A 13989-nucleotide genomic window follows, 5' to 3' on the forward strand; every position below is an offset into this window, starting at 1 on the left:
TAACTGACTGAGCCACCTAGGCGCTCCTGTTTCTTGCCTTTTGAAATAGCTTTATTGCATAACATATAATAAGTTAGACATATTTAAACATGCAACTTGATAATATGGAAGCCATCACCATAATCAAGATAATGAATACACCCATCATCCTCAAATCTTCCTAGTCCCTGAGTTTCTGCTTCCCATGTCCCCTCCCTGATCTTTTTGTCCCTTTATCATCAGTTATTGATTTCCTTTCTGTCACAAGTTTACATTTTCTATAGTTTTATAAAAATGGGATCATACAGGATGTATTCCTTTTTGTCTGGCTTCTTCCACTCAGCATAATTATTTGGAGATTCATCCATATGGCTGAAGGTATCAATATTTTTGTTTTCATTGCTGAGTGGGCTTTCATGGTGTAGGTATGCCACAATTTGTTCACCCACTTTCCTGTTGATAAATACTTGGGTTGTTTCCAGTTTTTTGCCTGCTATAAACACTCACATATGTCTTTATATGGACACAGGCTTTGATTTCTCTCTTGCAAATACATAGAAGTGAAATGGCTGGATCACATGGTAAATACACACTTCACCTTTTAAGAAAGTGCTCTTTGTTTCCAAAGTGATCGTCCATCTGTAAAAATATTCAGCTCTGACAAAGCCATGGTCTGAGAATCCTTAAAATAATGTATGTGAAAGAACTGGTAGGTCTTAAAATTGAGATAGATCCATAATTGTATCAGTTGAGAGATAGTTATTGATTGATCAGTGCGTTCCAGATACTGTGCATGATAATGCTGAATTAGTAGCATGGATGAAAGGGGCTCCCTCCCTGGCCCAGTGCTGGGACATTTCTGGCTAATAGAAGAGGTAGAAAGTCAGACTTCTAGAAGTGCTAAGAGTGGGAATAACACAGGGACAATTCAGAGATTCTGATAATGGGAGGGAGACCCTCCAGGAGGGGTCATTCAGATTGACTTGCAAGGTTATAGGTTAAGAAAGGGAGAGTGTAGAGGGCCCGTTTGAGGAATCTCAACTTCTAGCTTGTTTCATTTATTCATTAAACACATACACACACACATTTTATTTTATATTTTATGTTTTTAGTTAGCTTCCAAAACTGTAATCACTCACTTGATTATAGAATGATAAAAAGAATATGTTACAGTTAAATATTCAAAATTCATAACATTTCAGAAATTGGAAAGATAATAGAGATCAACTGAATGGGTACTTATCAACCTGATCCTGTGAAAATACATATTCTAAATCTGGGGTTCTGGAGTGGGTTCTGAAATTCTCCACGTCTAACAAGCTCTTGAATCATGTTGATGAGTTGGTCTGTGGACCATTATTTTATTTTATTTTATTTTATTTTATTTTATTTTATTTTATTTTATATTTTTTATTTTGTTTTATTTTACTTTATTTTATTTATTTTAATTAATTATATTCTTTATTTATTTTACTTTGTCTATTTTTTAACCTTAAAATTTTTTTAACTGAAATTTAAGTTAGTTAACATATAGTGTAATAATGATTTCAGGAATAGGATTTAGTGAGTCATCATTTACATATAACACCCAGTGCTCATCCCAACAAATGTCCTCCTTCATGTCCCGCAACGCTTTAGCCCTTCCCCCCCACCCAACATCCCATCAGCAACCCTCTTTGTCTTCTGTATTTGTCTCTTATGGTTTGTCCTCCTCTCTGTTTTTACATTACTTTTGCTTCCCTTCCCTTATGTTCATCTGTTGTGCATCTTAAATTCCACATATGAGTGAAGTCATATGATATTTGTCTTTCTCTGACTGACTTGTTTTGCTTCGCGTAATACATTCTGGTTCCATCCACGTTGCAAATGGCAAGATATCACTCTTTTTGATCACTGAGTAATACTCCATTTTATATATATACCACATCTTTATCCATTCATCGATTCATCGGTCTGAGGACATTGGGCTCTTTCTGTACTTTGGCTATTGTCAATAATGCTGCTATAAATACTGGGGAGCATGTGCCCCTACGAATCAGGACTCTTGTATCCTTTGGGTAAATACCCAAGAGTGCAACTGCTGGGTCATAGGGTAGTTCTATTTTTAATTTTTTAGGAGCATTCATACTGGTTTCCAGAGTGACTGGACCAGTTTTCATTCTCACCAGCAGTGCAAAAGTGTTCTCCTTGCTAGGGTCCTTGCCAACATCTGTTGTTGTCTGCGCTGTTAATTTTAGCCATTTTGACAGGCACAAACAAATATTTTAATACCCACTATGCCATTCAGATATATCAATGAACAAAATAAAGATTCCTGCCTTCATGTAGTTTACATCCCACTGGGAGTATTACAATAAACAATAAATATAACAAATAGGTAAATGATCTTTTAAAAACTGGTAAGTACTATGGAAGAAACAGAAGTGTAATTAGAAGTGGGCCAGCCAGTTCTAATTTCAAGTAGAAGATAGTCAGTGGGGGTATATTTAGAATCTAAATATAATAGTATATACATTAGAATACAAATTCTAAAAATATTCCAACGTAATTAGAATCTGATCTGCAAACCACTCAGAAACGGACCGTCCTTTGGCTGCTGCATTACACTTTGCAGCCACTAGGGCGCAAAGGGGCCATTTCTGAGAAAAATGGGATGAGGGTGGGGGTGTGAGACAGACTTGGATAATTAGATACACAGCCCGGTGTTCCACAGGGCTAGCTCCATTAAGGGCCCTGGCAAGACAAGCGGGAGACTGTTACCGTGTCCTGGATCAAGGCAATATCGCCCTTGGCTTTCCTTCCTTGCCACGTCGTCACCCCGCAAGGGTGGGGCGGGGCGGGGGGCGAGCTGAGAAATGAACTTCAGTCTGGCGGTTCACCACAGGATTCATGTCACAGCTGAATGATGCTGGAGATAGGTAGACCTGCCTGCCCTGTCTTCCGGCCCTGCAGCGAGATTTTGGGGAAGCCGCAGGAGGACTCCCGCGGTTACACTCAGCGCCCTGGGTTTGTACAAAAGCCCCACTAGATGTTTTCCATTCTCCTGTAAGATTTAAGGCATCACCAAGATGTAAGCATTCACCTTGACGTTCGGGTTTTTGGATCACTCCCACCCTCCAGCTTCTCAGCAGATCCGTGACCTTTCTTATCTTTTGAACAAGATCCCATCCGGTCACCCTTTCTGGAGCTGAGAGCTACCCGCCTTTTTCCAGGGAAGGAGCTCGGCAAGGCCGGGAAAGCGGCGCGCCGGCGGGGTAGGGGCGCGCACGCGTGGGGCGCCGCTGGTTGCGCATCTGGCGCCAGAGCGCGCCCCCAGCGCAGTGCCCGCCGCGGCCGCGGGAGTGGGTTGGTGCTCCGGAACATGCGGGGCGCTCTCTCCCCGCGCGGGGGCACCAGAGCCTTCGGAAGTGTCAGGCACTGCGGTGCATTTTCCCAGTTCCCTTTTAAATGACTGCGGAAAAACAGACTCTTGGAGCCGCAAATGGGAAGACGGATTCTCAGACAAGGCATGCGAATGCCCCGCAGCCGTCATTTAACTGCACCCGCCGAGCAGTTACGGTTTGTCACCCGGCCCTCCCGGATCGCCTCGTTTGTCCCTAGTGAGACCCCGAGGCTCTGCCCGCGCCGGGGTTGCCGGTAGCTGGATGCCTGTCGTGCTCTGGGCAGCCCGGGCGCAGGGCACGCGTTCGCGCACACCCGCGCACACACGAAAACGCGCAAGGTACGGCAGGGAAGCGAGGGCTCCGGGTGCCCCGCGGGGAGGTGGGCATCGCGGGGAGTGAAGCGACGATCTGGGAAGGGCTGCATACTGCCAGGTTGAAAGATGAGGGAAAATGACGCGGCGCCACACATCGGACAGGCCAGGGTTGCTGCCGCGCATTTAGGGAACCCAATACGCGTCAGGCGCGCTCCCTTCGCCTTACTTGTCTCTATTTCCCGGGCGTGTGATGCGGGAACACAGCGGGAAAAAGACCCACACAGAGAGCTAGAGTTGCATTTGGAGACTCCCCTCCCTCTGCAAAAGCACCAACAGGAAGACCCTCTAAAACCACCGATCCCCAAATAGATGGTCCGGAATGGGGGCGGTTATCCTTGGTTACCAATGCTGAACACGTTTTGGTGTTTACAATATTTATTTATTTTTAGGCTAGCTCGCCCTCCCTTTTAGGCAGGATGGGAAAGGAGAACGCAACGGGGAGGGAGAAGGGAGGGTGGATTCCTATAATAAGAATCAGCGCATTTTTCAGAGCTGAACCGAGCCCGGTTTCCATTTCATAAAAGGAGACAGCCTCTACTGCGATTGTACAAGAGACCGCGGTGTGAATTAGGGAAGACAGGCGTCGAGCGGTGGAACGGTCCATCTCGGAGGTACCTGATCTCAATGCGCGCGCGCGCGCGCACACACACACACACACACACACACACTCACACACACACACACACGCGCGCGCGCGCGCGCGTCTACCCGGCCAGGATGTGTGCGTGTGTGCGCGTGTATGAACTCCCACATGCTGCTGCTGTCTGCTCCTGGCCAGTGGCACCGATGCTTCCCTCCTCCTCGCTCGCCCCCAGATTCTCCTCCCCTCCCTGTTGCTTTTGTCTGGAGGGTGTTATGGGTTTGTGTGTATATGAGCGTGTGTGTTTTTGGATTTCAGACTAATTTTCTGGAGTTTCTGCCCCTGCTCTGCGTCAGCCCTAACGTCACTTCGCCAGCAGTAGCAGAGGCGGCGGCGGCGGCGGCGGCTCCCGGAATTGGGTTGGAGCAGGAGCCTCGTTCGCTCCTTCGCTCGCGCTCTCGGCGCTCAGTGCCCGGCGGCAGGAGGAGCCTGTATCCAGGCGCCGCCGGCGGGCGGTAGGCGCCGGAGCCCGGGTGAGCAGCGCGGACAGTGCCCTCCGGCGTCTCGGCCCTTGCTGTCCCCCCCGGGGCTGCCGCGGAGGCTCCCCAGGTGGGACGCGCCGCGCCACCTGCCCGCGCCCCCTGCGCCCAGCGGCCGTGGCGGATTCTGCAGCATCATTGGGGACCCCGTCGCGGAGCCATCGCCGCCGGCAGTCTCCGCGTCCCCCATTAAAGGGTCCTTCGCCCGGCCTGTGCTATGGAATCCTGTCTCGGGAACCCTTGCCCTATCTCCACTCCCTCGACCTCAGGCTTGGAGAGAGGGGGAGGCACACCGGTGGCCCCGGAGGCGTCAGTGCCATCGAGGGGCCAGAGTTGGGCATTTATCCATCTACAGTCCCCTGGCTGGGGTCGGGGTGGGGGTGGCGCGAGCACGCTCTATGGGGTCCTGCCCTCAGTCTTACGCGTGTCTGTTTGTCCTCAGCCCCGAGGTGCGTCCCGGATCACAGTGCGCGTCTAGCAAGAAGCCTGCGTCCCGGGGAGTGCCGGCAGCGCCGCGGGCCGGTGCTCGGCGCGCCGGGCCATGCAGCCGCGGCCGCGGCGGAGCTCCGAGCGGCGGTAGCGCCCCCTGTGAGGCGTCCGGAGATGCCCCGGCCGCTGTGAACTGTGCCGCCCGCCAGGACACGCGCAGCCCCGGACATTGTCGGCTTTGCGCGCCTGCAACAAGCACCGGGGCGAGGGAGCGGCGATCGCGGCGCAGGCCGCTGAGCAGGGGCAGGGGAAGCGGGCCCTTGCAGCGCGGGGACACGTACTCAGTCTGACTCGGGCTGGCACTGGCGGCTAGGGATGTCGTCCTGGACGAGGTGGCATGGACCCGCCATGGCGCGGCTCTGGGGCTTCTGCTGGCTGGTCGTGGGCTTCTGGAGGGCCGCTCTCGCCTGTCCCACGTCCTGCAAGTGCACCGCCTCTCGGATCTGGTGCAGCGACCCTTCTCCGGGCATCGTAGCGTTTCCGAGGTTGGAGCCTAATAGTGCGGATCCTGAGAACATCACCGAAATGTGAGTTTCTGATGCTCTTCCTCCTTCCTTGTCTCCTGGTCCCTCGAGCTGGGAATGGCCAGGCATGTCTGTCACGGGCATGGATGTTGTCTCAAGTCTGGGGAGAAGTCAGACATCAGAGATACGGGACTGGGCCATCTGTCAGTTACCTGTTTCTCTGGCTTGGGGCTGCACAAGGGGAGAAGTGGACAGTTGAGAATAAGTTCTAAGTATACTGTATGTGTCAATAATATAAATATGTATATTCTCTGTGGGAAGGGATTCCAAGCCCTGCTGGGTGTGCTTTACAGGCTTGCTGTAACTTAGTTTTGGACATTTTTGTTTCACAAGGTGCTATGTGTATGTTGTATTAAGAGAAGTTCCAGTAATATTTACTAGAAGGGTTAAAAATAATGAACTTCTTGAAATCTGTTGAAGGAGTTCAGTCTCCCCCTTAACATCTTTCTATGAGGTTTGGAGTTCACCAAGTTCCTTTTTCATTTTACATATCAGATTTTGCTTAGGAGATGGCCTCCAGAGCTGGCCTTGAAAATGGTCTGTAAGAGGAGAAGTTCTGAGTGTTGAAATGTGCTCTCTTGAAAAGAGAAAATGTGCTCTGGGAAGCCTAAAAGCCTGGTCTGATTTAATTTGGACCTGACTTCCCAGAGATAACATTCTGAGACCATTTGGATTATAAATCTTAATTGCCCATTGAATAGTATATCAGGACTAGGCTGGATGATAAAGCAGGGTGTAGTACTCTGGGCTGGACCCCTGTGTCCCTGGAAATGTTTGAGCTTGCCAGGGTCTGATGGGGAAGCAGAATTGTGTATTTAGGTCCTCCTTGTGGCAAGTCCATTACCAAGTGGGGATTCACCAGTATTCCCCTGTCACCTCTCCTGGAAGTGTATCTTCCCCCAATGGGGACTTGGCCATTACCTGCATCTCATTGGCATGGGATTGTATTCATCCGTGTAGAGGATCAAAACGCAAAGTTTCTCCTAGTTTTCCTTATGGTGTGTTTGATGCTAAGATAGGCAGCCCTGAAAGTAGGGCTTGGGCTATGGCCTTCCGGTTGTCGAGTGCGCATGCTTTTTTTCCCCTCCCCAGAAAACGCATGCCTCGTTTCTGCCAACGTAGTTGACCGAGATAACCTGTTTTTTAATGTAAGTAAGAGTCCTTCCTGGCCTCTGTTGTTCATTCTGCTGGTGATGCTCATGTTAGAAGGCTCGGACAGAAGGAAATGGCAATAGCACAGAGGGGAATGTGCAGGCCTAGCAGAGCTGAGATGTGCTGGGAGCGACCAACTGTCAGGCTTCATCCTGGAGGCTGGGATTTTTTTTTTTTTTTTTGACAAGGATTGGAGCAGGCAGTGCTGGAGAGGGAGGGGGTGTAGGGCCCCAACTGTGCCGGCCCTGGTTGGCCTGGTCAAAGAGTCTGTGGCCTTTTATCAGGATCTGTATCTTTTTCATGAGATGGGATGTCAGCAGTCAGATGGAGGAAGCCATATGGAATTCAGAGCCCTTCGGACTATTTTGAGACCAAGGGGACCGTGCCTTTAGCCCGTCAGATGCCTTGTTTTGTTGTTTTTAAATTCTGTATTAGATGATGCATGTATAATGAAGGAGGAAATGAGATAGGACCAATCATGTTCACTGTAACATTTTTTCCCACTTTAATATTTTAAAGTCATCATCGGAGAAAAGGAAAATAAAACTCTCTTTATGTAAAAAAAAATACCATTTTAAACCTTTGTGGTCTTGGCTGCCTGGTATGTATGAAATCAATAGATTTGAGTTGAGCTTTCTTATATCAGTTCTCATAATTGCTAATTACTGTTGTTCCTTTCATAGCTGATGGCAGGTTCCTATTTTCCAGCTTAAAAAAAGGATTCTTTTTTTTATTTACTGAAGTGTTTGTCAGTTATTCATTCAGTGGCACCCTCATTTTCTACTGTTATTGTTTTTTTTTTCTTTTGATGTACAAATCCATTGAGAGTGAGAGTCGGGAAGTGTGTAGGGTGAGTGTTTGGGATAGGGGCTTTACGTTCTTAGTGATGGTAATGGGGGTGGTGGATGTGAGTTCTTAGAAAAAGTCCCTGTCTCAACTCTGTCCCTCAGCTTTTTTTCGAGTCCAGCCAGTTTGTGCCCTGCTGTCCTGTAAGATGTATCCAAATCCTTGTTTGGAAAGCTCTTCATAAAGTTATTTTGAATTCTGCTGTTTTGGTATCAAAATGATACCCGTGGATGGGCTTGTTGAACTGCTGTCCATATATGACACCATCTGGCTCTTTTTCTTACATATTAATATTTGCTTGAACAGCTTTTAAATTCTTGGCCAGTGGATACCAGCTACAGTTGGAAACAAATTACACTTTTTTTTTAAACTTTGTTATTAGACCCAATTCCTGAAATAACCTGCTTTAAAGTTCCAGTTTAATGGTGCTTCCCTGAAAGGTTATGTTTCTAGTTTTTTAAATAGGAAAAATGTAAGTAAACTATAATTCGAACTTGCTGAGGCAACAGTTTACTGTATCACTTAAAAATGGTGTATCACTTAATACCTATATATTTGGGGAAAAGTACCCAACTGTGCTTTTTAGGGCTCAGAGAGAACACATGGTAGAACATTCTAAAATCATATGTATAGACTAATCCAGCGGTGGGATTTTATTTTTTGTTTCTGCATGCGTATTTTAGGCCAACCTGACGTTTTGTTTTAGAGTCATTGTTTGAACCTGTTTTATCAAATATTCTCCTAGCATAGTATGTGTCTCCTACTCTTTAGCCACCAAGGTGATACCTAGATCTATCTCTCTGTCTATAGACCTGCCTCCCACCTGCCCAGCATCACACTGCTGCTAGGTGCCAGCTTCTCTTACTCTGAGATGGTTATACCAAAGCAGTGCTGAATTAAATTTACAAATAATACCGTCACCAAGAAGTGGAATTCAAGAGTATAGCCTACAGCTGGAATTATGTAACTGGCCAGTGAAGTCTCTGTAGTATCAGGTGCCCAGATGTACTGTAACTAACATGAAATTTACCATCTTAATCATTTTTAAGTGTAACATTCAGTAGTGTTGAGTGTTAAGTATATTGACATGGTTGTGGAAGGGGGCATGCGTTTTTTTATTGCTTATATTTTTTAAAGATCGGTGGTAGCCTTTTTTCCTTAATTTCTTGGGTGGTAGTTTCTGATATGGGGGTCATATTTGGAGACAAGTCTAATATTTTTCCTCTGAGTGCAACATAAATAGAATTTGCAGCTTCTGCCGCCAGAGCCTCGATGTGCAATAAATTGTTGGCTTGGTTAAGCGACTGCAATGTTATGTCATTAATACATTGATTTTGGCCCCCTCACATTAGTAAGCTTTTCCACTGCAATTAACTGCACTAAAAACAAGTATCCTGGCATTTGTAAGAATTCAGGGAAAGGCATCCGTTTTTATTAGTCTGATGTTTACCTCTCAGCCCCTCCACTGGGGGTTTTAGAACTTTGGATTGTGCTTTCCATGCATTTAAGAACCACGGAGTAAGTTTTGAGTGTGGTTACATAAGCCACACTGGACTTGTTAATAAATAAGGCATTCTAATTTACATCATTCATTATTTAACACAACTTGCAAGCAGCGGCTGAAAAGACACTGTCTTTCCAGTGAAGGTATTTACAGAATTCAGCCCCGCTTGACCATGGTTGGTGTCATATCTTCAGTCTCTGCATGAAGGAGGTTTTTCTTACATTGGGTAAAGCAATTGAAAAGCCCCTCGACCCTTCTGACCCTACTTTCTGAACCTCCTTCGACCCCCGCATTACCTCTCATTGTCTATACAGGAAAATGTGTTTGATTTTTTTTCTTCTCCGAAAAGTGATATTTCCTTATGGGAATTCAGAGTACTCGAGTGAAGGGAAGGGCCTGGGTTATGTGTTATTACAAGCAAGTAATGGGAAGTTGAGATAATGTGGTCACAGTTCCCCAGAGCTAAGCTTAGTTCTGTTTAAAATCTTTCACTGTTTCTATCCCATAAACCTCTGTTTGTGTCTGCTTCAATATTCCCTTGTAAAGATGTTTTCTAAGCTGAAAAGTTGGCCGGACAGCTAAGAATTGAGGTCTCTTTCTCCCTAGGAACATTCTGTATGATCTCTTTGACTATATCTGGGTCGTCAGAGTATAAAACCTAGAGTTTTTGTTCAGCTGGGGAAGGGGAATTCCTTTCTCTTTTTTTGTTCTTTTCCTTTCTGTGTGTTTCTGTTTCTGATTTTTTTTTTTTTTTGCCTTTGGTACAAAGCAAGTGTCCCGTTTTAACCCATTGCCCATCTTGGCTGTTAGAGAAAGAAACACTATTAAACCATTATTGAATGCTACACACTGACGTTCAAGCTCCCAGACTAACTTACCACTTCTCTAGAGAGCTTCTTGTAACTTCAAACACCATAGGGTGGAATGTGGCATTGAACCTGCTGCCCGTTGGTGCAATGTCAGGTTCTGGTTCCTCTTGATGTTTACAAATCCACTGGATGATTTTTTTGGGAGAGATCATTTAGGAGGACACATGTTTTACTCATCTGGTGCATGTGAGAGAGAGAAAGACAGAGGGGGAAAAAACTGAACCTTGGGTTAAGAGCTGATTGACCCTTTTGATAATCTACTTGGTCTAACTGGTTTAAAATACAAATCCCACCCCCAGGTGGCAGAGGGCTGAGCCCCGCAGTGGCCTGATAATTTTCACTCTACATTTGATTGCTGATCGATCTCCATTAAAGAAGGCAAAGATCTCACATAATCAGGGTGCCTTCTTACTACTTTGGTCTCTGGGCTGTTGAAGGGACTGGGAAGTCAGTAAATATTGATCTGGAAGATGAAGGAGTGAGAGCTTGTGAGGGTCATAAACCTGGGAAGAAAAGTCATGCATACGTATTGAGTTTACCTGGTGTTTTTGTTTTTTGTTTTTTATTTTAAGACCTAGATGTCACAGAGAGTTGGAGTCAGGAGTGGCCTGATCTTGAAGCAGTCCCTTATTATGTGGGCTTGAGCTTGTCAGATGTAAACTGAGGGCTTTGGATTCAGTGCTCAGACAAGTGTCCCCTGCCTCTGCAGGTCATGAAGCTTCAGTGGCAGAGATAATATGGTTTATACATTAGTTATGAAGTGAAGACTCATGTGAGAATCTGATGGCCTTCGGTGACCATGTCGCATGTGCATGTGTTTGGTGTCTGCTCTCAATTCCCCAAAGCATGTCTCTTTAAGTGTGAGCTGCTAATAAGATGGGTGGCATGTTAGTGCCAGGTTGCCGAGTCCAAGGTCACACACAGGATCACTTAAAATTGGTACCACAGAAGTAGAAAGGTCCTAGAGATGCTCTACTCTGGCCCTCTCAGCACACACCATGCCAGTGAAGAGTCTAAAGCCATGAAGACAACATGGGTCCAGAAACTCCTTTTCCTAGCATCCAAAAGAAGTGCCATGGCCTTGACTTTGGTGGACCTCCCTTCTCTTCTGCACCCTTAGATTGAGCCTAACCCCAGCCCACCATCTGAGACATGTCAGGGATGTGAAGACAAGTGTAGTGCAGCCAAGTCTGCTCAAAGCTGTCTCTACCAGAGGCAGAGCAGTCAACAAGTTCATGAGCTATTGATGCCAAAGCAATGGCCTTGTCTTCACATGGGAAGAAATGTGTTTTTTGTTTGGATTACTGTGTTTTTGTTTTTGTCTTTGTTTTTTATTTTATTTAAAAAATGTTTAATGTTTAATTTATTTTTTTTGAGAGAGAGAGAGACAGCATGAGCAGGGGAGGGTCAGAGAGAGGGAGACACAGAATCAGAAGCAAGCTCCAGGCTCTGAGCTGGCTGTCAGCACAGAGCCCAACATGGGGCTCGAACCCATGAACCATGAGATCATGACCTGAGCCAAAGTCGGACGCTTAACCGACTGAGCCACCCAGGCACCCCGTCTTTGATTTTTAAATGTCAAGCCTTCTTCTTCTCTAAGCACTTCATACACAAGAGTCCCGCTGAAGAGAAGAGCCTTTACCAACTGGCAGCAATGAGGGATGCTCCCCTTGTGGCTGTTGGACCATCTTGGCAGGTTGGGTGTGGAGGGAGGGCAGAGCAGACTCAGAAGAATGAAAGGTGCTGCACCAGGAGTCTTTGCCACAGTCAAAGGTGCTAATGTAAGTGCAGGACCCCACAGCCCTTTATGCAAAGTCCGTCTTAGCTCCTGTGAAAGACCTGTGGCCAGAGCGCTTTTATTCTTTCCTTCCTTGGGTTTTGCCCTTGACTTCTCTTTGCCCTAAGATTGATAGCTGAGCTCAATGACTGAGCCATTGAGCAAGGTTAAGGATTGTTGACTCACATCTAGGATTCATTCTGCCCCCATTTTGTATATTGTCCATGGCCTGCATGGAGACATGGCTCTGGGTTCAAGCAAAACTTCTCTCCAGGGACCTGAAAGGCTCCCTCCAGACGTCTGCTTATTTAGGTTTACAACCTGACTCTGAAGTAGGATAGGAGAGAAGGTCTTGAGAGCCTCAGAGGGACTGTCAGGTTGATTGGTTTGTCCAGGGCTCTCTGGTGGAGCAGAGTGTAATTCAGGATAGAACCCTAACCAGTGTCTCTCTTAGGGCTCTGTCTGCTTAGCGCCACTTGCCCAAATTTGGCCTCAAGAGCACAAGCAATTTCAAGGAAAGTGTAGAGAGTCAAGTAAAAGTTCATAAGTTAAAGGGCATGACAGTGGGAAGGAGGTGGAGTGGGGCTTCACCCCAAGTCTTTGTCCTGCCGCCCATCACCATCTCCACCTGCACCATGTGTTAGACTATCAAGACATCAATGATTTGTGTATTCCTTGTGAATATAGCATCTTCTAGTATAGAATAGGGATGGTAATAATCACACACTACCTAGAGTCTCTTTTCTATTGCAAATAAAGACTTATTGCTATTCCATACCCCACACTTTCCTATAATGTTCATATCTGATCAATCCTCAAAGGACACACACACACACACAGACACACACACACACGGACTCTACTTGTGTGTATGGGATGTGTCTATGAAGATATAAATGTATGTATAAAACTCTACCAGTTTGAACTGTAAAATTCTCCTAGTAATTGAGATTTACTTCCTTAAACCACCTAGATTTTTCTTCTCTTTTTCTGCTGTGATAGAATTGACATTTCAGGTTTCGAGTGTACAGCGTAATGATTTGATATTTGCACGTATCGTGAAGTGATCACCAGCATCAGTCTGGTTAACATCTGTCGCCACACATTGTTATGCATATTTTTCTTGAGGTGAGAATTTTTAGATCTATTCCCTTAGTAACTTTCAGATGTATGCTACAGTATTATTAACTATCGTCACCATGCTGTACATTACATCCATTACATCCTCACCCAGAGTTTTAATTTTGTTTTAATCATTCTGGATTTCTCTGGATGAGGACCTGAGTGAAGTAGTGATTATAGTTCTTTGATTCCATTGGCCAGAGACCCATTGTGTCTGTCTTCTGTGATCAGTTCTCAACATAAACAAAATCATCAATGAGGCATTTTGGGACAATTGCTACAAGAGTGTAGTTTAAATCAAAAGACAGTGAAATTTTGGATTTTAGTCTCTGAAATAGAGTGCAGTCTAAAATGGTAGGCTCTTCTAAACTTTGATTTTTGTCACCAAAGTGGTGTCTGGTGCATGTGCCGCAGAGTCCCTTCCTGTGCTGGAATTCTTGGACTGGTGCTTGCTGGCTTCCCATCTCGGGTCTTGGTTTACTCTTGTGTGTGGCGTTTATGCTGGGGCGGCAGTACTGGGTGAGAGTGGGCTTACTGGGATGGCCTCTGTGTCCTCGGGCAAGGCATGAGACATTGCTAGTCTGTTCCCGGGTTCACTCCAGGGCACTTCCACTGACACCCCAGTCTCAGCGTTGGGGAAGATTTTGTGCCCGGACCACTTGCCTTGCATTTCTTGCTTGGGATTTTTTTTTCCTTTGTCTCTCTTCTTTCTTCTTCTGTTTCTGGTGGTGCTTCTCATTTCCTTCCCCACTGCCGCCAACACCCACATGCATGTGCGCACACACGCACATGCACACACACACTCAGGCAGGCATCTGGCTGCAAAACCCTTTTAATGGACTGCGAAGAAA

General features: G+C 46.2%; 1 protein-coding gene across 3 annotated transcripts in view; it reads left to right on the forward strand.

Moving 5' to 3' along the window:
* Window positions 1-3543: 3543 nt before the first annotated feature.
* The window catches only part of NTRK2 (neurotrophic receptor tyrosine kinase 2), a 138559-nt gene continuing 128113 nt past the window's right edge, over window positions 3544-13989 (forward strand). The window contains exons 1-4 of one of the 3 annotated variants that reach the window (XM_039222730.1): window positions 3544-3700; window positions 4227-4347; window positions 4635-4849; window positions 5298-5871. In XM_039222730.1, coding sequence (XP_039078661.1) covers window positions 5660-5871 — 212 coding nt within the window. In that variant the 5' untranslated portion in view covers window positions 3544-3700; window positions 4227-4347; window positions 4635-4849; window positions 5298-5659. Of the gene's footprint in view, window positions 3701-4226; window positions 4348-4559; window positions 4850-5297; window positions 5872-13989 lie in introns of those variants that run through there. The other 2 variants (XM_039222732.1, XM_039222731.1) reach the window with 2 other exon arrangements.

The sequence above is a fragment of the Hyaena hyaena genome, unplaced genomic scaffold (genome assembly GCF_003009895.1).
Source record: "Hyaena hyaena isolate Hyena2069 unplaced genomic scaffold, ASM300989v1 scaffold_1183, whole genome shotgun sequence".
Taxonomy (NCBI): domain Eukaryota; kingdom Metazoa; phylum Chordata; class Mammalia; order Carnivora; family Hyaenidae; genus Hyaena; species Hyaena hyaena.